Below are 24,435 nucleotides of genomic sequence, written 5' to 3'. Positions count from 1 at the left end.
ATGTGGACTGTCTTTTAGACACAGGCGGAATTAACATGCTTACCCCTACAATATGGAGACTTTTTGCCATTGGATGGTAGGGCACGTACAGCCTCTGGAGTTGGGGGCCATAAAATGGAAATTAAAAGGACAATACCGGTACTTATAGGGCTGGGTCCACATGAACTAACCACGCCGGTCTGGATAGGCCCAGTAGATCAACCCCTTTTGGGAATGGACGTTCTAATCCAGGTAGATTCATCGTTGCATTTCGAGGATGGTCGGGTGACATGGTCAATTAGAACTTTGAAGAAAGAAGAATTGAAGGAACACCTGATATGGGCGAAAGATAAGAACGATTGTGGCCTACTCCAGATGGAGCCTGCGTCATTTACCGGGACCAAGCCTCCATGTACTAAACAGTATCCCATCAGTCCAACTGCCATCGCAGGAATCTTACTGGTTATTCAGCAATTGGAGAAACAAGGGGTGCTTATTAAAACACATAGCTCCTCCAATAGCCCCGTGTGGCCAGTACAGAAATCTAATGAGACTTGGCGTTTGACTGCCGATTATAGGAAAGCTAACCAGTGTATTGATCAAAAAGCTCCTTTGGTCGCAGATCCCTCCACCATTTTTAATACCCTCAAACCGGAACATAAATATTTCTCGGTTATAGATATGGCCAACGGATTTTGGTCGGTGCCTCTGGCACCGGAGGTTTGACAGTGGTTTGCTTTCACGGTCCAAGGACAACAGTATACTTGGACCCGGTTACCGCAGGGTTTCCACAACAGCCCTACGGTATTCCACATGGCTTTACAAAACCATTTGCGAGAATTACCTCCCCTGTCATCCACAGTCATCCAATATGTCGACGATATCCTGCTAGCTTCAAACACAGAAGATCAGCATGAACAAGATTTACGAGCTTTGCTGGACCACCTTTGGCTGAAAGGACATAAAGCCAGCATCGACAAAGCACAAATATCCCAAGAAGAGGTTGAATACCTGGGACAAAAGATTTCACAAGGAAAGAGAGAACTTACCCAGGATAGAACTGCAGCCATTCGGGCTGCTAAAAAAAACCCCACCACTATTCAGGAACTAAGGTCTTTTTTGGGATTGTGTAACTTTAACAGAAATTGGATTGACTCCTTCACACAGCTTGCTCAGCCATTGAATGATATTTTAAAGGGGAAACGTGCCTCTAAAGAAGCCATCACCCTCACTAAGGAACAGCAAGAGGCCTTCCTGAGTTTGAAAAAGGCTTTGTGTTCGGCACCGGCTCTGGGAATCCCCGACAGTGGTAAGCCATTTACCGTGTTTGTCCATGAGAAAGAAGGATATGTGACATCTATACTGACACAAGAACATGGCGATCGGCAAAGACCTATTGGCTATTATTCGGCAAAACTGGATGCGGTAGCCCTCGGATGGGGAAGTTGCCTAAGGGCCATGGAAGCTACATATCAAGCGGTAATGATCACTGCGGGTCTAGTCCTCGACCAAAAGCTGATTGTCAAGTGTCCCCACACTGTACACGCTTTGCTGTCTATGAATAGAATGTCTCAGGTGACAGCAGCAAGATGGACCCGCTGGACAGCAGTTTTGGAAGCTCCTAATCTCCATATCGTCCGGGCCAGCCCGGTTAATCCCACAACTATGCTCCCAATGTCAGAATCGAGGGGGGAGAATGTGAAGAGCATGACTGCGTGGAGATTTTAAAAGAAACAGAAGAAGCAGCCTTAGCAGCAGAGGAGCCTCTGCACAACCCAGACCTCATCCTGTTTACAGATGGTTCCTCTTTTGTTGACAATGGTACCAGAAAAGCAGGATGGGCAGTTACAACCTTATATGAGGTAGTGGCAAAAGGATGTTTACCCTCAGGAACGTCAGCACAACAGGCCGAGTTATGGGCCCTGTCAGAATCATGTCGAATAGCAGAAGGACAGACAGCTAATGTCTACACAGATTCGCGTTATGCTTTTGGAGTCGGCTCACGACTTTGGTCTGTTATGGCGGAAAAGAGGATTCCTCACTGTTGCTGGTACACCTATCCGAAATGGAAAAGAAGTCCGAGACTTATTAGAGGCCATACAATTACCTCAGGAAGTGTCCATCCTGAAGTGGAAGGCCCATACCAAGGAAAATACCACAAAAGCACAGGGAAATGCCCTAGCCGACCAGGCAGCTAAAGATGCCGCCTCACAGGGCGTTCCTCCAGAAGAACCAACACAGATGTGCAGATTGAAAGCACTCATTACATTCCCCGATGGTGAGTCCCGAGTAGCATTGACTCCGATCAGGGAACACACTTCACAGGTGCTGTCTGCCAAGAAGTCTGTAGGTTACTGAACATTACGTGGGATTTACACTGTCCTTATCATCCACAATCATCAGGACAAGTAGAACGAATGAATCGAACTCTGAAACAACAGCTTGCCAAATATCACCAAGAAGGATCACCATGGCCCCAGGCACTACCAATAGTGCTATGTAGCATTAAGGCAACCCCGAACAGAACTACAGGTCTAAGCCCATTTGAAATTATAACAGGAAGACCCATGTCGCTGCCAGGAACTATCAATTTACAGAAAGCTGATGGTCACTTAATGAGTGACACTTTGTTATCATACTGTCAGAACCTAACCAATGCTATTAGTTCTGTTTCCCGACAGGTATCGGCAGCTTGGGGTAATCCACCCGAAGGAGGACACGACATCATCCCGCGAGTCTGGATGTATGTGGAAAAAGTTGCATAAAGAACCTTTGGGTGCCAAGTGGGAGGGACCTTATCAAGTGTTATTGACCACCCAGGCAGCTGTTAAAGTCCAAGGAAAGAAAGCCTGGATCCACGCTTCACACATTAAACAAGCACCCGTAACTGAAGCTGAAATCTAATAAGGACCATTAATTTTTGCGAAAATGTATAAATTTACTGTATTATTGATTGTAGGTATTCTAGGCATTTGCCTAATTCTTACTAGCCAACTCTCTGCACCAAAGGGAAATAGTAGGGTAGCAAGGGAATTACATGTAAATACTTTTTATATATGTCCTACATTTATGCCAAACAAGGTAACATTTCTAGTTGTTGGGTGTGTGCGCATATTCCTATTCACTCAAAGGGAGGGATTCCCTTGAGGCCAGTTCCCTTGAATATCTCGGAAATGGCTGAGTGGATAATTAATCAAAACAAAACAGGCAATGTGTTTCAGAATACGGAAAATTGGGCACGTAAATGGAAGTCAGCAGGTTACAATCTGACTACCTTTGAAGGGGCATACCAACCGTGCTACAATAATTCCAAACGGCCCCCAGCTTTTGTTATCACTAATACAACGGGAATAGGAAGACCGGGGGAATTGGTCTGTCTGATTAGAAACATCAAAGGAGGCCAAAATATGGGGTATAGTAACTGCTCCCGGAATTATAATATAATCAAGCCACGGAACCGTCCCAACTGGGCCGATGTGGGAATTTTTAACGTAACGGGGATTCTGAATAAAGCAGATGGAAAAGCCTGGACAGGCCCCGGAGTGTTGCTGACAAAGAAACAGCTAACTTTCATTGCCTACAATGGCACCTATTGGGTGTGTGGCCACAAGGCCTACCCTTGGCTGCCCCAGAATTGGACGGGATCCTGCTATTTAGCCTACATTGTGCCTTATATGTATCATATAAAGTCACTGTCGGAACATTTACACCGTCCTAAGAGAGCTATCACAGGAACAGAGAGGTTCTTTGCCATTCTGATCCCCAGGTATGGGACCGCCAGACTGGCAAGGGAATCCATTAACATGGCATCCGTTGTGGAACGAGTAGCCAATGTATCCTCAGAGGCCCTAGTTAACATCAATGCAGAAATGGTAGCAATCCGCACAGTAGCCCTACAGAATAGACTGGCCATTGATTACATTCTGGCTGAAAAGGGAGGTACTTGCGCCCTACTCGGAACTGAGTGTTGCACATATATCCCAGATAGCTCCGAAGAAATTACCCACTTAGCGGAGCATATCCAAAAGGAGGTAGAAAAACTTAAGCAACCCCCATCATTCACTTTGTGGAGCGGTGCCACTGAATGGCTAGATTCAATAGGAACTTCATTGGTGGAAGGTTTAATTCTATTTGTTGTAATTGTTTTACTTTTATATTGTTTATTTATGTTGATTAAATGTTGTTGCGACCAGGCGGCTGTAGCTGCTGTCCCGCAGGTGAGACACCTTGCAGGTCCCAGCAGACCGTCTGTACGTGGCACAGGGGTATGTTATGCTTAAGGGAAGGTTGTTTGCTGGTTGAACTAAGATATTGATTTGGATTAAATTGGAATAAGGTTAATTAACCTACTAAAACCAGACTTCCATTGTGGCCACGATGGAACTCGGGTTGGTGTAAATTTGTGTGGAAGCTGCTAGTCCGGACATGTGGCGAAACACATCAACAAATTTTAGAAGGAAACTCTATTAACATGTATGAAATTATTTTGTAGAATGTTTAACCAGTGATAGCTGATGTTTTATGATTCAGTTTGTGAAAGAATCAAAGGGGGGATTGATAGAGAATTCAAACAGGCTGCATTTAGACAGACTGTGAAAATTCACAGACCCCCAAGTCAAGGCTGCTACGTGCAGTTCAGCATGTTGCATTAAGGCATCAATCAACTTGACATTTTGGGACCCTTGGGTAGCGAGCCAATTAAAAGGCTAAAAGACTATTAATTGAGCCAATAAGGTCAAAGAAGGCGAGTTCTTTTCTGTAAATTGATCCAGGTATAAGTACAGCCATTTTGACCATTACAACAATTGTACATTCCTGTCTGGCGTAAAAATAAAAAAGGGAAGGTGGCTCAACCGTGGCTATCTAGGGAAATCAGGGATAGTATTAAAGCCAAGGAAATGGCATACAAATTGGCCAGAAATAGCAGCGAACCTGGGGACTGGGAGAAATTTAGAACTCAGCAGAGGAGGACAAAGGGTTTGATTAGGGCAGGGAAAATGGAGTACGAGAAGAAGCTTGCAGGGAACATTAAGGCGGATTGCAAAAGTTTCTATAGGTATGTAAAGAGAAAAAGGTTAGTAAAGACAAACGTAGGTCCCCTGCAGTCAGAATCAGGGGAAGTCATAATGGGGAACAAAGAAATGGCAGACCAATTGAACAAGTACTTTGGTTCAGTATTCACTAAGGAGGACACAAACAACCTTCCGGATATAAAAGTGGTCAGAGGGTCTATTAAGGAGGAGGAACTGAGGGAAATCTTTATTAGTCGGGAAATTGTGTTGGGGAAATTGATGGGATTGAAGGCCGATAAATCCCCAGGGCCTGATGGACTGCATCCCAGAGTACTTAAGGAGGTGGCCTTGGAAATAGCGGATGCATTGACAGTCATTTTCCAACATTCCATTGACTCTGGATCAGTTCCTATCGAGTGGAGGGTAGCCAATGTAACCCCACTTTTTAAAAAAGGAGGGAGTGAGAAAGCAGGGAATTATAGACCGGTCAGCCTGACCTCAGTAGTGGGTAAAATGATGGAATCAATTATTAAGGATGTCATAGCAGCGCATTTGGAAAATGGTGACATGATAGGTCCAAGTCAGCATGGATTTGTGAAAGGGAGATCATGCTTGACAAATCTTCTGGAATTTTTTGAGGATGTTTCCAATAAAGTGGACAAAGGAGTACCAGTTGATGTGGTATATTTGGACTTTCAGAAGGCTTTCGACAAGGTCCCACACAGGAGATTAATGTGCAAAGTTAAAGCACATGGGATTGGGGGTAGTGTGCTGACATGGATTGAGAACTGGTTGTCAGACAGGAAGCAAAGAGTAGGAGTAAATGGGTACTTTTCAGAATGGCAGGCAGTGACTAGTGGGGTACCGCAGGGTTCTGTGCTGGGGCCCCAGCTGTTTACATTGTACATTAATGATTTAGACGAGGGGATTAAATGTAGTATCTCCAAATTTGCGGATTACACTAAGTTGGGTGGCAGTGTGAGCTGCGAGGAGGATGCTATGAGGCTGCAGAGTGACTTGGATAGGTTAGGTGAGTGGGCAAATGCGTGGCAGATGAAGTATAATGTGGATAAATGTGAGGTTATCCACTTTGGTGGTAAAAACAGAGAGACAGACTATTATCTGAATGGTGACAGATTAGGAAAAGGGAAGGTGCAACGAGACCTGGGTGTCATGGTACATCAGTCATTGAAGGTTGGCATGCAGGTACAGCAGGCGGTTAAGAAAGCAAATGGCATGTTGGCCTTCATAGCGAGGGGATTTGAGTACAGGGGCAGGGAGGTGTTGCTACAGTTGTACAGGGCCTTGGTGAGGCCACACCTGGAGTATTGTGTACAGTTTTGGTCTCCTAACTTGAGGAAGGACATTCTTGCTATTGAGGGAGTGCAGCGAAGATTCACCAGACTGATTCCCGGGATGGTGGGACTGACCTATCAAGAAAGACTGGATCAACTGGGCTTGTATTCACTGGAGTTCAGAAGAGTGAGAGGGGACCTCATAGAAACGTTTAAAATTCTGACGGGTTTGGACAGGTTGGATGCAGGAAGAATGTTCCCAATGTTGGGGAAGTCCAGAACCAGGGGTCACAGTCTAAGGATAAGGGGTAAGCCATTTAGGACCGAGATAAGGAGAAACTTCTTCACCCAGAGAGTGGTGAACCTGTGGAATTCTCTACCACAGAAAGTAGTTGAGGCCAATTCACTAAATATATTCAAAAGGGAGTTAGATGAAGTCCTTACTACTCGGGGGATCAAGGGGTATGGCGTGAAAGCAGGAAGTGGGTACTGAAGTTTCATGTTCAGCCATGAACTCATTGAATGGCGGTGCAGGCTAGAAGGGCTGAATGGCCTGCTCCTGCACCTATTTTCTATGTTTCTATGTTTCTATGGTCCCAGAAGGACAAAGACCTGGCTTAAAGCCAAGAACTTGTTGTTGCTCTCTGCCAAAAATAAAAAAATTAAAGCTACATTTGGAATTCGTATATCATTGGAAATTAAGAGATCTAACAGCCGCACCTGGAGTACTGCGTGCAGTTTTGGTCACCTTACTTAAGGAAGGATATACGAGCTTTGGAGGGGATACAGAGACGATTCACTAGGCTGATTCCGGAGATGAGGGGGTTACCTTATGATGATAGATTGAGTAGACTGGGTCTTTACTCGTTGGAGTTCAGAAGGATGAGGGGTGATCTTATAGAAACATTTAAAATAATGAAAGGGATAGACAAGATAGAGGCAGAGAGGTTGTTTCCATTGGTTGGGGAGACTAGAACTAGGGGGCACAGCCTCAAAATACGGGGGAGCCAATTTAAAACCGAGTTGAGAAGGAATTTCTTCTCCCAGAGGGTTGTGAATCTGTGGAATTCTCTGCCCAAGGAAGCAGTTGAGGCTAGCTCATTGAATGTATTCAAGTCAAAGATAGATAGATTTTTAACCAATAAGGGAATTAAGGGTTATGGGGAGCGGGCGGGTAAGTGGAGCTGAGTCCACAGCCAGATCAGCCATGATCTTGTTGAATGGCGGAGCAGGCTCGAGGGGCTAGATGGCCTACTCCTGTTCCTAATTCTTATGTTCTTATGTACTATTTTGTTTTTGTAGGTTCGGGTGATATATCCATCACTGAGTCCTCCGACGCCAATGGTCCAACCAAAAAACAGCGCAGGATGGAATGCAAGTGTGGATCTGTGTCCTGCAGGGGGTTCATGAATTAATGCAGAGGTGGAAAAGAAGAAAATTGTATATTTTTTTGTTTTTAGTAGTAATAAGTTGATCCTTTTTTGATGTGTGTCCTGATTCCATCAGAAGTGTTGGGTAATGACACGTGACGAGGTTTTTAAGTGTGCTACCATGATGTATGTTGCTCATTTACTTGTTTAAAAGCGGATCGCTGGGATGGCTTTCAGGGAAGAAATAAATCTTCATCCTTCGTATCAAGTAACTGATGCTGTTTGTAACCTGGGTACAAGGGGTCACGGATCAACTGGCACCTTGGTCACTTTGCTCTTGGTACGGTGCGCCCTGTTTTAGCAGAGCACTCTCTACTCTCAATGACTTTCCATTTTTTAAAACCCACAATTTTTATTCCGAATTGAAGTGCCCCCCCACCATCAAAGCCTCCAGTGGACATGCGTAGTGTCTTTGAGTTTCTACCCATGAATGCTAAACTCTTTGAGTGAATTTAGCTGTTGTCCAGACGGGCTGCGGGCATCTAGACTGTGTTCGAAGTATCAGCGAAGAGTGGTTCAGTGCACCCCCATCTCTTTAATGCAGACCGTGCATTGGCTCCCGTGTCATATCTGTGTCGCTATATAAATCACAAATCTACTCTGGTCGAGGGGGAAAAAAGGCGTGTGTTTGCGTATCAATTATGGCCAAATAATTAGCGCCACTTTTAATGCCGAGGAGAATACTTACTTTCTCGGCCTTTACGTACTCGGTATATTGTTTTCCGATGGAGAATGACCACTGATATATCGGGGGAATTCAGCCGATTGTTAAACCATAAATTTAGGAGCCCAAAATGAAGTTACTAATCTTGACAAAACTGTGTCCCATGTAATCTTTCTGCTACTTTGTTTTAAGTTTCGAGGACAACACATCTTTAAAACTTAAAAAAAAATTATACCTTTACAAAAGTTTCAGGATATTTTCATGGTGTATTCTAAATATCCAGGCGCTATTGCAGGCAATACCTTTCGTAGAGTTTATTCCTACCCCATCTAACTAATTAGAAATACAATTGTAGAATCAGTTCTTAAAATAATGAAAATACATTTTCTTAATAGGAAGGGGATATTTAAAGAAATGAATTTCAATTACAAAACTACCTACTAGTGTCTTTCTCTCTTTCTTTCTCTCGCTCCTTTCTCTCTCTCTCCTTTCTCTTCTTTTTCTCTCTCTTTCTCTCTCTCTCTCTCTCTTTTCTCTTTTATTTCTCGCGCGCGCTCGCTCTCTCTCTCGCGCTCGCTCTCTCTCTCGCGCTCTCTCTCTCTCTCGCGCTCTCTCTCTCGCGCGCTCGCTCTCTCTCTCGCGCTCGCTCTCTCTCGCGCGCGCTCGCTCTCTCTCTCGCGCTCGCTCTCTCGCGCTCTCTCTCTCGCGCGCGCTCGCTCTCTCTCTCGCGCTCGCTCTCTCTCTCTCTCGCGCTCGCTCTCTCTCTCGCGCTCGCTCTCTCTCTCGCGCTCGCTCTCTCTCTCGCGCTCGCTCTCTCTCTCGCGCTCGCTCTCTCTCTCGCGCTCGCTCTCTCTCTCTCGCGCTCGCTCTCTCTCTCTCGCGCGCGCTCGCTCTCTCTCTCTCTCGCGCGCTCGATCTCTCTCTCGCGCTCGCTCTCTCTCTCTCGCGCTCGCTCTCTCTCGCGCTCGCTCTCGCTCTCGCTCTCTCTCTCTCGCGCTCGCTCTCTCTCGCGCTCTCTCTCTCTCCTCGCGCTCTCTCTCTCTCCTCGCGCTCGCTCTCTCTCGCGCTCGCTCTCTCTCTCGCGCTCGCTCTCTCTCTCGCGCTCGCTCTCTCTCGCGCTCGCGCTCTCTCTCGCGCGCGCTCGCTCTCTCTCTCGCGCTCTCGCTCTCTCCTCGCGCTCTCTCTCTCTCGCGCGCTCGCTCTCTCTCTCGCGCGCTCGCTCTCTCTCTCGCGCGCTCGCTCTCTCTCTCGCGCGCTCGCTCTCTCTCTCGCGCTCGCTCTCTCTCTCGCGCTCGCTCTCTCTCTCTCTCGCGCTCGCTCTCTCTCTCTCGCGCTCGCTCTCTCTCTCGCGCTCGCTCCCCCCCCCCCCCCACACCTTACCCCCACAAAGCACATAACAAAGCACTGTTGGGTGTATGGGTTGTGTGACCGCACAGCACTTTGTGCAGGTACCACGCTAGCCGCTCACCAGCGGCCCCGTTGAAGATGCTGCGCATGTGCGCGGCAAATGTAACGGTACGGCGTCCTACGGTAATATTGCAGGGAGTATCCCCCTCCCCAGATGTAGCTTTTTAAATGCAGCCACAGGCAAATCAATAAATGTACCATTGTTTCATTTTGAGATTTTGAAATGTGTGATGTCAATCGTCATGCTATTTAGTGCCAGCCGGGGCTCAGTGGGCAGCACTCTCTCTCTCGCCTCTGAGTCAGAAGGTCGTGGGTTCAAGTCCCACTCCAGAGACTTGAGCACATAAATCTAGGCTGACACTCCCAGTGCAGTGCTGAGGGAGCGCTGCACTGTTGGAGGGGGCAGTGCTGAGGGAGCGCTGCACTGTCGGAGGGGCCGTCTTTCAGATGAGATGATAAACTGAGGCCCCGTCTGCTCTCAGGTGGATGTAAAAGAATTATTTCAAAGAAGAGCAGGGGATTTATCCCTCAATCAACATAACAAAAACAGATTATCTGGTCATTATCACATTGCTGTGTGTGGGAGCTTGCTGTGCGCAAGTTGGCTGCTGTGTTTCCCACATTACAACAGTGACTACACTCCAAAAATACTTCATTGCCTGTAAAGCGCTTTGAGCCAGCTGGTGGTCGTGAAAGGCGCTAATAGAAATGCAAGTCTTTTATTTGTACATGCTATTTTTTTAAACTATTGTGCTTAGGGGAGTGCTCTCAAAACAGTAGTAATACTGAGTTTGCAGCTTAAGTTTGCAGGAAACGTGGAACAGCGAAGAGGCATTATATTGTAAGCAGATGAGAAAGAAACCCTTGTGGCTCGAATTATTCCAGTGTGTGGCAGCCCATGTGATGACTTCAGATTCCAGCCAGAAAGCCGCGGGCAAATGTAATCGTCCCTGCCCTTGGTGTTCTCTAGGCCTGTCGGTGATGACGGGATTAAACCCGTGCATCCTTCTATATCCAGGCGGTCCTGCTGCTGCTTCAGTGCAACCTGAGCGAATGCTGGTTTCACCGGCGTCTTCAGTTACGCAGTTGAAACAATTATTTCCCTCCCGACCCCGATTCTTCTAAATTTAATGTTGAACCTTTGTGGTAAATATCAGGGCAAAGCATGATGGGTGGTGTCACCGATCGGCACTGCTTTGGTCATTGCCCGAATTCCCAGCGAGCACTGTACCTGTGCGATGTGCTGAACGATGTTCGCTCTGGTCGACGGGGCGCGCCGGGGGTCCGGTGCATCGAGCTTTGCCGCATGGGTGCGGGTGTTTTGAAGGGGCCGCGGGGCCCGACAAAAACATATAAATTAGAGGGAACGTTGGGGGGGTCAGAGTATTCCGGCATCCTTTGTAGGAACCCAAAACCCCACGAGCGGGGACCGGCTAGCTTTAAGGCTTTGCCGAGGAGCTCTCCAAACCAGAAGGTCCGTTGGCCCTGGACAGAGAGGATAATCCTGTGCAACACCCAAAATGCACGCAGACCACACGCCCTTAACCCTTTTGAACTGAAAAGCTGCTGCTTGAGCAGTAATGTGATGGTGCAGCCATCAAAGAGAAAATTGAAATAAATCCAATGGGCCAATCAACACGCGAGGAGTTGGTTGGTTTTATTTTGGAGAGCTGTGTCTGGCGATGGATGAACTGGCGATTCGATGGTCTTGATGGGGTCATGTCACCTGTACATAAGATGTATTTACCTGAATTGAGTATAGAGAAAATGAACTTGTTATATTTTTCTTTACTTTCTGTAGGATTGTTTCAAGTCTTGTATACCTCTTTGTACTGAGCTGTGAATTAAACAGGTGCTGTAGAACAGGTTTGCTGAAAGGAATTAATAAAATGTCAATGTTTCAAATTGGTCTATTCCTGTTTCTGAATTTCCTGCCAATGGCTACAACGGCTCGCGGGAGAGTAGAATGATGGTAAGGGGAGGGTTCGTTCGTTTCTGGTTCATTGTTGCAAGATGCAGCCATAGAAACTAGCTTTTTTTTGAACACAAGGAAGGTTTTTTAATAATTCCTTCACGGGATGTGGGAAAGGCCAGCATTTATTGCCCATCCCTAATTATCCCAGAGAAGGTGGTGAGCCGCCTTCCTGAATACAACTGAGCGGTTTGCTGGGCCATTTCAGGGGCTGTGGGGTGTGGAGTCACATAGGTTCAACCTCCCTTATCCGGAACCCTGGGGACCAGGCCTGTTCTGGATAAGGGATGTTTCCGGGCGAGGGGTGGTCACGTTAAATTGGATGGTACAGGTACTGAGCAAGGGAATATCAGGGCTGGCTGGCTTGGGGCTAGGAGTGCAGCAGAGAGATCATGGGGGGTGGGGGGGAGGCGGTGTATCACGGGGTCAGGCCAGCGATTGCGGGAGTCGACAGCGAGGAAGGACATCAATTTGTTCATGTTGGAGTTCTGTGCATGCGCCAGCCGGTGGCTGGGAATGGTTCTGGACGAGGGGTGGTTCCGGATAAGGGAGTTCTGGACAAGGGAGGTTCAACCTGTGTAGGTCAGATGGGGTAGATTTCCTTTGCTAAAGGACATTAGTGAACCAGATGGGTTTTTACAACAATCCGGTCGTTTCATGGGGCCCAACGTTGCCCAAGCTGTTTTTTCGGCGTACTGACCTGAAGCGCGGCAACTTTGCGCGCTGGAAAGGGTGCCGGAAAAAAGGGGCCCCATCCTTGCCGCTCTTCGGAGTCGTGGCGTGGCATGCACGGGGTGGGGGGGGGGGGATGTGGCAGAGCAACAGGCCAGCGCACAAAGCACTGCTGGCAGCTGTGCGCATGCTCAGTGAGGGCTGCGCGCATGCTCCTGTCCTCCCAGCACGTCCTGTGAGCAGGACCCAATGCTCGCAGTCCCTATCCCCGGCTGAATTCCCTCCCGCACCGGCCCGCTGAGTTCCCGGGCCGAGGTAGGACTTCAGTTCTATTTTATATTTAGTGGCTGTGCTTGAGACTTTTGATTTGGGAGGGGGGGGCGGGGGGAAGAGAGAGAGAGTGTTTTGTATACCAGCATGTCTCTCTCTCTCTGGCTACTTACCACCACCCCTGTGACATTGTGGCCAGCAGCTCGCATTTCTCCGGTCGGATTTACTTCATTTTTATTAGTATTTTAATTGTTTGAGCTTTTCCTTGCAATGTTTGGTGCTTGGTTGTTGAGGCCCTCTCCAGTTCCCTCCCCTATCCCTGCCTTAATGTCTGCCGAATGTGCTCTGCTTTTTCTTCACTGCCCGCAAGGTTTTTCAGAGCTGGCCACATTCACTGACCTAAGTGGATTTGGAGTAAGTTTTTGCCAGCCAAAGTTGCATAAATGGCTAAAACTGGCATAAGTGTCTGGGAACGCACCCTTTTGGGGGGAAAAAAAAACTGACCTTAAAAAAAAAAAAAAAAAATCGTACCTAACTGACTTACTCTCGAGCAAATTTTGGGGGGAAAATGGTATTTTTTATACTTACGCCAGAAAAAACTCACTCCAAAAAAATTGATGCAAGTCATGGCCAAAATTGGGCCCACTGTCACCATTATTGATGCTGGCTTTTCAATTCCTGATTTATTTAATTAACTGAATTTAAATTCCCCAGCTGGTGGGATTTGAACTCTTGTTTCCGGATTACTGGTCTTGTAGCATAACCGCTACGGTGGCATTTAAGGGTAGAGTTTCCATGTGGGCTTGGCTATGCGCAGTCCCCTCTCGGCAGGATCAGCGCGGGCAGGACAGCAGCAGAGCTGACCTTGTCGTGTTTTACAAGATCAATTTAAAATACCGAGCTCCCTGTGAGGATCGGAATTCCTGCAAGCCTTTAATTGAAGACTCGAAATAGATTTGAAACACTTTTAGCAGCGATATGGGCGCGGGGGCAATTGTCCAGCAGATGAAGCAAAAGGCAAAATCAAACCGCAGCCCTAAATCCTTTAGCGGTCAGGCCTTGCATCGTGTTGGGAATATGGAGGTTGGAGGCGGGCATTTTGCAGTGGCTTTTTAAACCGAGCCACTGCAATTGAATCAAAACGGTTATAGCACCGGAGGCCATTCGGCCCATCGAGGCGCTCTGCAAGAGCACCTCAGCCAGTCCCCCTCCCCCATCCTTTCCCCGTAGCCCTGCCATATTTTTTTTCCTGCAGGTACTTATCCAATTCCCTTTTGAAAGCCACGATTGAGTCTGCCTCCACCACCCTCTTAGGCAGCGCATTCCAGATCCTAACCACTCGCTGCGTAAAAACGTTTTCCCTCGTGTTGCCTTTGGACCTTCTGCCAATCGCCTTAAATCCGTGTCCTCTGGTTCCCGATCCTTCCACCAATGGGAACAGTTTCTCTCGATCTACTCGGTCCACACCCCTCATGGTTTTGAACACCTCGATCAGACTTCTGGATTTCCTGACCAATTAACTGGAGTGGCTGCGGTGACTTCATGTATGACTTGAATTCAGCGGTGGTATTTACGGGAACAATGCACCCTATCACAGACCCTCCCTTTTGTTTGTTCTTCCCCTCCCCCCTCTCCATGCTTAAATCTGTCCTTTTGAAACATTCACCAGTTCTGACAAAGAGTCATCGACCTGAAACATTAACTGTTTTTTTTTCTCCACAGATGCTGAGATTTCCAGCATTTTCTGATTTTAATTCATGCCTGACAAACCTGATTGAATCTTTTGAAGAAGTGACTGAAGTAGTGGACAGGGGAATGTCTATGGATGTTATTTATATGGACTTCCAGAAGGCATGTGATAAAGTCCCACATAAGCAACAGTTATCTAAGGTAGAAATCCATAGAATTGAGGACAAATTATTGATCTGGCTGAGCTGCCTCAACTAGTCACAGTATTTATTAACGACTTAGATGAAGGTATAGAAAGCCATATATCCAAAATTGGCAATGACAAAAAGATAGGCAGTATTGTTGGCAGTGTAGACGGAAGCATAAAACTACAAAGGGATATCAACAGATTAAGTGAATGGGCAAAAACTGGCAAATGGATTTCAATGTAAGCAAATGTGAGTTCATCCACTTTGGATCTAAAAAGGACAGAACAGGGAACTTTCTAAATAGTGAAAAGCTAGAAACAGTGGAGGTCCAAAGAGACTTGGGGTTCCATGTACACAGATCATTAAAATGTCTCTGACAGGTACAGAAAATAATCAAACAGGCTAATGGAATGTTGGCCTTTATATCTCGAGGACTGGAATACAAGGGGGTAGAGGTTATGCTGCAGCTGTACAAAGCCCTGGTTAGACCACACCTGGAGCACTGTGAGCAGTTCCGGGCACCACACCTTCGGGAGGACACATTGGCCTTGGAGGGAGTGCAACGATACCCGGACTCCAAGGGTTAAAATTACGAGGAGAGATTACACAGATTAGGGTTGTATTCCCTGGAATTTGGAAGGTTAAGGGGTGATCTGATTGAAGTTTTCATAATATTAAGGGGAACAGAGAGGATGGGTAGAGAGAAACGATTCCCGCTGGTTGGGGAGTCTAGGACTAGGGGGCAGAGTCTAAAAATTAGAGCCAGACCTTTCAGGAGTGAGATTAGGAAACACTTCTACACACACAGGGTGGGAGAGGTTTGGAACTCTCTTCCACAAACTGCAATTGATGCTAGATCAATTGTTAATTTTAAATCAGAGATTTTTGTTAACCAAAGGGATTAAGAGATGTGGGCCAAAGGCGGGTATATGGAGCTAGGTCGAAGATCCGCCGTGATCTCATTGAATGATGGAACAGGCCCGAGGGGCTGAATGGCCTCCTCCTGTTCCGATGTCCTTCCCCCTCCACCTCCACCCCCCCCCCCCCCGGGCCAGGCCAATAACAACAGGTGGCCCTCCAGCAATGACACCGCTGACTGCAGCAGAGGGGGAGGTGCTGGAGATAAGCAGGGTTGGGGAGCTGCTGGTGGTGGGAGATGAAGGAGGGGGAACCTCCCAGCAACCCGCTGACACCGTTAAATATCTCAGCCACCTGGCATACAACAGTCACGCACATTGACTCGATGTCAGCAGCCAGTGAAATATGATCACGTGCAGAATTAGTCACTTAAAACATTCTTATAACAGTTCTAATTCATGTCTTTACACTCACACAGGCCCATCAAGTGTCTCCCCGTCCCCCCAGCACCATCCAGCCAGAGGAGGAAGACTCATCAGGTGTATCGGACTCCCTTGTTTAAAAATCCTAAGGACCTCCGTAACACAAGTATTTGTTTTCCTGTATAAGCGAGTGTGAAGTCTTTATGTCTTAAAAGGTTAAATAATCACAGGAGAGATTGAATGAACTAAAGGCGTAGAGATTACACAAGTGGAGCATATTCAACGTGTATTTATATAGCGCCTTTAACGTAGTGAAACGTCCCCAGGCGCTTCACAGGAGTATTGCGAGATAAAAATTTGACACCGAGCCACCAAAAGCTTGGTCAGAGAGGTGGGTTTTAAGGAGCATCTTAAAGGAGGAAAGAGAGGTAGAGAGGTTTAGGGAGGGAGTTCCAGAGCCTGGGGCCCAGGCAGCTGAAGGCACGGCCACCGATGGTGGAGCAATTATAATCAGGGATGCTCAGGAGGGCAGAATTAGAGGAGCGCAGACATCTCGGGGGGGGTTGTGGGGCTGGAGGAGATTACAGAGATAGGGAGGGGTGAGGCCGTGGAGGGATTTGAAAATAAAGATGAGAATTTTGAAATCCAAGTACGCAACCTCCAGACAGTTTACCAGTGAGCTGTTGTGAGCCTAGGACAGCAAACAATCCCCTGTTACTGGCTCCTACTTTACCAAATGACATTGTTGCTGGGCATGGCGGAGGGGAGTGGGGGAAAGATGTCTTTTCAAATCATGGCCAACATTCAATTTAATGCATACATGAAACATGCAAGCTCCTTTCATGAAGATTTTAATAACCAACGGACTATACAGGGTATTGGTAAGGCCGCACCTGGAGTACTGCGTGCAGTTTTGGTCACCTTACTTAAGGAAGGATATACTGGCTTTGGAAGGGGTACAGAGACAATTCACGAGGCTGATTCCGGAGATGAGGGCGTTACCTTATGATGATAGATTGAGTAGACTGGGTCTTTACTCGTTGGAGTTCAGAAGGATGAGGGGTGATCTTATAGAAACATTTAAAATAATGAAAGGGATAGACAAGATAGAGGCAGAGAGGTTGTTTCCACTGGTCGGGGAGACTAGAACTAGGGGGCACAGCCTCAAAATACGGGGGAGCCAATTTAAAACCGAGTTGGGAAGGAATTTCTTCTCCCAGAGGGTTGTGAATCTGCGAAATTCTCTGCCCAGGGAAGCAGTTGAGGCTAGCTCATTGAATGTATTCAAGTCACAGATAGTTAGATTTTTAACCAATAAAGGAATTAAGGGTTATGGGGAGCGGGCGGGTAAGTGGAGCTGAGTCCACAGCCAGATCAGCCATGATCTTGTTGAATGGCGGAGCAGGCTCGAGGGGCTAGATGGCCTACTCCTGTTCCTAATTCTTATATGAATCCTGCACTCTGCAATATTTAGCTAAGAAAACCGATGATGGATGGGCAGCATTATTTAGGACCTTGAATTTCTGGTCGGTAGCATAATCCGCGCCTTCACAAAGCACAGGTGGGAAATAATCATGGATTGTGACTCAAATAATTCACCGACTAACCCTCAAAAGGGAATGCTGTTACTCTACTTTTCCCATTGCTGTAATTAGAAGATTATTGAAGCTCCGAGCTTAATAACACTACAATCAGGCTGGCAGGCACAGGGTGTGACCTGAATCATTAAAATGATGCTTGTTACTAGCCAGGACTGCACACTGATAGCCAATCGGGTTGTTGGGGTACTTACTGATTTGTCTAATAACCCCCTCTGGCCGCACTCTCCCAGTAACCCTCTACTTTGGTCGGAAAAACAAAAAAGCAGAATAATCTTTTGAATGGTGAGAGACTGGGACCTGGAGGTCCTTGTACACGAATCATTGAAAGTTAACATGCAGGTACAGCAAGCAATTAGGAAAACAAATGGTATGTTAGCTTTTGTTACAAAGGGATTACAGTGTAAGAGTATGACATCTTACTACAATTATATCGGGCCCTGGCGAGACCACACCTGGAGTATTGTGCACAGTTCTGGTCTCCTTACCTAAGGAAGGATATACTTGCCATAGAGGGAGTGCAAGAAAGGTTCACCAGACACAGAAAGCCAGCGTCACGGAGAAGCTCCCGCGGCGATATTTTATCGGGTGTTTGGAATGGAATTTATTTATATTCATTTAACGTTCTGAGCTGTTCAACACGGTTGCTGATGTAAACAATCCTCCCTTCCAGTTGCCGGGTGGTCAGCTGATCTCCCCTTTCGGCGCTGGGATGCCGGTTTCCGAGCGCCAGAACTCCAGCAGCGCCCCCGCGATAGCGCCGCAGGAATCGGGGTTAGTGCCCGGAGAGGGTCGGGAAACGCTTCCCTTAGTGCTCCACTCCCCTCCTGGGGCGCTAAAAGTGAATATCCCGGTCGGAGGCGGTAAACATCGTCCGCCGCTAAAGTTAGCGGTGTCGCTGCCTCACACCGGGCTTCTCACCGATGTTGGCAAACACCAGCCACACAGATCGAGCAGGGTGTGGCGCTTTTTATGATCATTGAATGGATGTGGGCAACAGTGACCAGGCTGCATCCATTGGCCATTCCGAGTTGTCCTGGGAAGGTAGGCTTTCTCCTGGACGTGCCGTGGTCCTTATGTCGATGGGGTTCGGGACAGTATTCCGGGATATTGACTCAATGACCGAGGAATGACAATATTTGTCCCAAGTTTTTATAAATAGTACAAAACATTTGTGTTACATAAAACTTTTCATTTGTATACACTTTCTAAAGAACAATCGCATTTTATAATTCATTTTTTTTGCCACTCTGATTGGGCCGGTGTGTGACAAAAGTACAAATCATTTGGAAAGAATGAAAGACTTGCATTTCTATAGCATCTTTCATGACCACCGGACGTCTCAAAGCGCTTTACAGCCAATGAAGTACTTTTTGGAGTGTAGTCACTGTTGTAATGTGGGAAACGCAGCAGCCAATTTGTGCACAGCAAGCTCCCACACACAGCAATGTGGTAATGACCAGCTAATCCGTTTTTGTTGTGTTGATTGAGAGATAAGTATTGGCCCCAGGACACCGGGGATAACTCCCCTGCTCTTCTTCGACATAGTGCCGTGGGATCTTTTACATCCACCTGAGAGAGCAGACGGGGCCTCGGTTTAAAGTCTCATCCAAAAGATGACACCTCCGACAGTGTAGCATTCCCTCAGTACTGCACTGGAGTGTCAGCCTGGATTTTTTTTTGTGCTCAAGTCCCTGGAGTGGGACTTGAACCCACAGCCTTCTGACTCAGAGGCAAGAGTGCTGCCCACTGAGCCACAACTGACACTGCTGGGAAGAATATCTTTAGGTCCTCAGGTAGTTTTTCCTGCAGCTCCAATCCTCTCGTCTCTGACATTGTGACCACATTCCCATCACTAGGATTTGCTACCGCTTAACTGTTTATTTGTCTCGATTTGCACAGTTTCCCCAGCGGCTAGTTTACTGTACAGGACGTTCAGTTGCACTGGCTGCGGCACCTCAGAGTCTGGTGTTGACGGTATTTCAAAGTCTGAGGAAGTCTGGGAGTCAGACTTCAAACCAAGAGTTGAGCTTTGGGCACTTTCTGTCTGGTGGCCATCAGTAGCATTTGAGCTTAAGGATGTGTGCTCAGAGCATCGAACATTGATGTTTGCCAATGTGTCAGTGGTATCACGCTTAGAACCCCAGGCAGAATCTGAATGATTCCCTCTCTGATGTTCCCAGCTGTTTCTTTTCCCTACTCCAGGAGTTGTGTTCGACGGCGAGTTATCCTTACCGCTGAGGAATTTCACACAACCCATTTTATTTTCCGGAATGTGAATCGGTTCGGCATCGAGCAAGCTGCCTTGACTTCCTGGCTCGGAGATGTGGGTCGATTGGGATGAACTTTGTGAGGGAAAATAAGTGGAATCTCCATCTTCGGAATCACTGAAGAGTTTGGGTGATTGTGAACCAGCTCCTTGCTCCTTGGCACTCTCCGAACCCTCCTCCGTTTCAGAAATCAGCACGGGCTCCTGTTTGAAGAACATGTCCCAGCGCGGAGTGTCCGTGCACCAGACCGTCTCTCCCGTGGTCAGCGGCACCGAGGGATGAGAGGGCTCCTCCTTCCACACTGAACTCACATCAGCTTCTTCCTCTTCCTCATCTTCGTCGTCATCATCCTCATTTGACTCTTCACATTCAAAGAATTCAGTAGTTGAGCAGACGGAAGGTTCACACATACTCCCGGACTGGATACTCGGGTCTCTCTGCGGTAGATCAGACAGTAAGTCCCGGGTTTCATCGTCGAGCTGCCAACGTTGTAGGAATCGCAACTTCTGCTTCAGTGGAACCAGATTGCAGTCATCGAAAAGGTCAGTGTAATCCCCACCTGTTCAAAAAAACAATGTTAAATTCACATAACTGAAGCAATCTAGTGAAAATCACACCACAGCAATATTATACATCTAAACAGCAAGAATGATCATGGAAATTGTAACAACATCCATATTTAAAATCTTACATACTTACTACCACTTAGTTCATCAGTTGGCTCATACAACACAAATGTAAATAGGTCCGTCAGTCTGTGCTAATTAAAAAGGATCGCATTTATATAGCGCTTTTCACAACCACTGGACGTCTCAAATGCTTTACAGCCAATGAAGAACTTTTGGAGTGCAGTCACTGTTGTAATGCAGGAAACACAGCAGCCAATTTGCGCACAGCAAGCTCCCACACACAGCAATGTGACAATGACCAGATAAACTTTTTAGTGATGTTGATTGAGGGATAAATATTGGCCCCAGGACACCGGGGATAACTCCCCTGCTCTTCTTCCAAATGCTGCGTTGGGATTTTTTACGCCCACCTGAGAGAGCATCTGGTTCAACGTCTCATCCGAAAGACGGCCCCTTCAACAGTGCAGCACTCCCTCAGTACTGCCCCTCCGACAATGCCGCGCTCCCTCAGTACTGCCCCTCCGACAATGCCGCGCTCCCTCAGTACTGCCCCTCCGACAGTGCGGCGCTCCTTCAGTACTGCCCCTCCGACAGTGCGGCGCTCCCTCAGTACTGCCCCTCCGACAGTGCGGCACTCCCTCAGTACTGCCCCTCAGTGCGGCACTCCCTCAGTACTGCCCCTCCGACAGTGCGGCACTCCCTCAGTACTGCCCCTCCGACAGTGCGGCACTCCCTCAGTACTGCCCCTCCGACAGTGCGGCACTCCCTCAGTACTGCCCCTCCGACAGTGCGGCACTCCCTCAGTACTGCGGCACTCCCTCAGTACTGCCCCTCCGACAGTGCGGCACTCCCTCAGTACTGCGGCACTCCCTCAGTACTGCCCCTCCGACAGTGTGGAACTCCCTCAGTACTGCCCCTCCGACAGTGCGGCACTCCCTCAGTACTGCCCCTCAGTGCGGCACTCCCTCAGTACTGCCCCTCCGACAGTGCGGCACTCCCTCAGCACTGCCCCTCCGACAGTGCGGCACTCCCTCAGCACTGCCCCTCCGACAGTGCGGCACTCCCTCAGCACTGCCCCTCCGACAGTGCGGCACTCCCTCAGCACTGCCCCTCCGACAGTGCGGCACTCCCTCAGCACTGCCCCTCCGACAGTGCGGCACTCCCTCAGCACTGCCCCTCCGACAGTGCGGCACTCCCTCAGCACTGCCCCTCCGACAGTGCGGCACTCCCTCAGCACTGCCCCTCCGACAGTGCGGCACTCCCTCAGCACTGCCCCTCCGACAGTGCGGCACTCCCTCAGTACTGCCCCTCCGACAGTGCGGCACTCCCTCAGTACTGCGGCACTCCCTCAGTACTGCCCCTCCGACAGTGCGGCACTCCCTCAGCACTGCCCCTCCGACAGTGCGGCACTCCCTCAGCACTGCCCCTCCGACAGTGCGGCACTCCCTCAGCACTGCCCCTCCGACAGTGCGGCACTCCCTCAGCACTGCCCCTCCGACAGTGCGGCACTCCCTCAGCACTGCCCCTTCGACAGTGCGGCACTCCCTCAGCACTGCCCCTCCGACAGTGCGGCACTCCCTCAGCACTGCCCCTCCGACAGTGCGGCACTCCCTCAGCACTGCCCCTCCGACAGTGCGGCACTCCCTCAGCACTGCCCCTCCGACAGTGCGGCACTCCCTCAGCACTGCCCCTCCGACAGTGCGGCACTCCCTCAGCACTGCCCCTCCGACAGTGCGGCACTCCCTCAGCACTGCCCCCCCGACAGTGCGGCACTCCCTCAGCACTGCCCCTCCGACAGTGCGGCACTCCCTCAGCACTGCCCCTCCGACAGTGCGGCACTCCCTCAGCACTGCCCCTCCGACAGTGCGGCACTCCCTCAGCACTGCCCCTCCGACAGTGCGGCACTCCCTCAGCACTGCCCCTCCGACAGTGCGGCACTCCCTCAGCACTGCCCCTCCGACAGTGCGGCACTCCCTCAGCACTGCCCCTCCGACAGTGCGGCACTCCCTCAGCACTGCCCCTCCGACAGTGCTGCGCTCCCTCAGTACTGGTGAGTGAGCAAATGCATGGCAGATGCAGTATAATGTGGATAAATGTGAGGTTATCCACTTTGGTGGCAAAAACAGGAAGACATAATATTATCTGAATGGTGACAGATTAGGAAAAGGGGAGGTGCAATGAGACCTGGGTGTCATGATGCATCAGTCATTGAAGATTGGCATGCAGGTATAGCAGGTGGTGAAGAAGGCAAATGGCATGTTGGCCTTCATAGCTGGAGGATTTGAATATAGGAGCAAGGAGGTCTTACTGCAGTTGTACAAAGCCTTGGTGGGGCCACACCTGGAATATTGTGTTCCGTTTTGGTCTCCTAATCTGAGGAAGGACATTCTTGCTATTGAGGGAGTACAGCGAAGGTTCACCAGATTGATTCCCAGGATGGCAGGACTGACATATGAGGAGAGACTGGATCAACTGGGCTTGTATCCACTGGAGTTTAGAAGAATGAGAGGGGATCTCATAGAAACATATAAAATTCTGATGGGATTGGACAGGTTAGAGGTAGGAAGAATGTTCCCGTTGCTGGGGAGTTCCAGAACCAGGGGTCACAGTCTAAGAATAAGAGGGAAGTCATTTAGGACCGAGATGAGGAGAAACTTCTTTACTCGGAGAGTGGTTAACCTGTGGAATTCTCTACCGCAGAAAGTTGTTGAGGCCAGTTCGTTAGATATATTAAAAAGGGAGTTAGATATGGCCCTTACGGCCAAAGGGTATGGAGAGAAAGCATTGCTGAGGTTGAATGATCAGCCATGATCTTATTGAATGGCGGTACAGGCTCGAAGGGCCAAATGGCCTATTCCTAATTTCTATGTACTGCCCCTCCGCACTGCGCTGCAGTGGGACTTAAACCCACAACCTTCTGACTCGGAGGTGAGAGTGCTGCCCACTGAGCCACCAGTAATTAGTGGCCCTGCTGAGGGTTCTTTAACTCCAGTACCACTTGTTGGTGAGTTGCTTTCGTCTATCACCTTGTAAATGTCACACGTCTCAGTAGAAAAGATCCAGTTTTTGTGGCCCCTGCCCTGCTCGTCCCTCGGGAATGAATTACGTTCTTCAGTGAAACCAAGGAGAAAGGGAAATCAAATCTCTCGGGCACCCCAGACTTTTTTAATTAGAAAACATGATCATTTTCAGGATCGATTTCGTCAGGGGAGAGCACCCTAACTTCCAACCAATCAGGTGAACAGGAAAAAGAAACGGAGAATGCTGGAAACACTCAGCGGGTCAGGCAGCGTCTGTGGAGAGAGAAAGAGAGTTAACGTTTCAGGTCCATGACCCTTCATCAGAACTGGGAAAAGTTAGAGATGTCATTTCATCGACCTGAGACGTTAACTCTGTTTCTCTCTCCCCAGATGCTGTAGTTTAGTAAGGAGAGATAAAAAGAGAGTTAATATATCCTACTCCAGATATTCCAACACACGTACCCTCTTCATGCACGGAACTCCTCCTGGATCGCTTCAGCTGCCCCAGCGGTTTGTAAGCTGGTTCACCATCGCCTGAACACGTCCTGCACAATGGCTTCAAACTGAAGCAACACACAAACATAACCAATCACCGACGAGAACCACATTAAAACAAACAATAAAGACACCCAATGGGCTGTAACTGGGACCGCAGCAGCGACACTCCCGAGGGGCCGAATGTGGTCAAGGGCCTCTGCCCGCCCAAGTGCCGCCGATGGCCGGCGAGCTACCGGACGGTACTTTGGGCAGAGATCCCTCGGAGGTCGGCGGGCGGCAAATGGACGGCGCGCGCCGCCAATCTGGGCGACAACGGGCGGGAGGTCTCACTCTCGGCGGCAGAGGCGCTTTCCGCCCAAGTGCCGCTGAGGATGGAGCCGGGCCGTAATAAAATAAAAATCACCTCCAACAATAAAACCCACCCGAGGATCTTCAAGGGGGGCGTCATCCAGGTAAAGAAATAGTTTTAAAACATTCCATTTACCTATTTTGCAGCATCTTGCCCCTCACCATTCAGGACAGAGCCAGCTCCTCGCAGCGGCCCATCGCTGTCCTGCCCGCA

At 48.6% G+C, this 24,435-nt stretch overlaps 2 protein-coding genes across 4 annotated transcripts in view; one reads left to right on the top strand and one right to left on the bottom strand.

The window, feature by feature from the left end:
• The window catches only part of LOC139278390 (histone-lysine N-methyltransferase SUV39H2-like), a 47,714-nt gene extending 38,730 nt beyond the window's left edge, over window positions 1-8,984 (top strand). Inside the window, exon 6 of one of the 2 annotated variants that reach the window (XM_070897072.1) lies at window positions 7,589-8,984. In XM_070897072.1, the coding sequence (XP_070753173.1) occupies window positions 7,589-7,701 (113 nt within the window). In that variant the 3' untranslated portion in view covers window positions 7,702-8,984. The remainder of the gene's footprint in view (window positions 1-7,588) is intronic. The other variant, XM_070897073.1, reaches the window with a different exon arrangement.
• A 7,666-nt stretch (window positions 8,985-16,650) lies between these two features.
• Window positions 16,651-24,435, bottom strand: part of dclre1c (DNA cross-link repair 1C, PSO2 homolog (S. cerevisiae)) — a 54,488-nt gene continuing 46,703 nt past the window's right edge. For both annotated transcript variants that reach the window (XM_070897070.1, XM_070897071.1), the window contains exons 13-14: window positions 23,838-23,938; window positions 16,651-20,285 (exon numbers count right to left, since the gene is read on the bottom strand). In XM_070897070.1, the coding sequence (XP_070753171.1) occupies window positions 19,312-20,285; window positions 23,838-23,938 (1,075 nt within the window). In that variant the 3' untranslated portion in view covers window positions 16,651-19,311. The remainder of the gene's footprint in view (window positions 20,286-23,837; window positions 23,939-24,435) is intronic.

The sequence above is a fragment of the Pristiophorus japonicus genome, chromosome 13 (assembly GCF_044704955.1).
Source record: "Pristiophorus japonicus isolate sPriJap1 chromosome 13, sPriJap1.hap1, whole genome shotgun sequence".
NCBI classification, from domain to species: domain Eukaryota; kingdom Metazoa; phylum Chordata; class Chondrichthyes; family Pristiophoridae; genus Pristiophorus; species Pristiophorus japonicus.
Note: the sequence above shows the minus strand (reverse complement) of the source record. Positions and strands in the feature narration are given on the sequence as shown.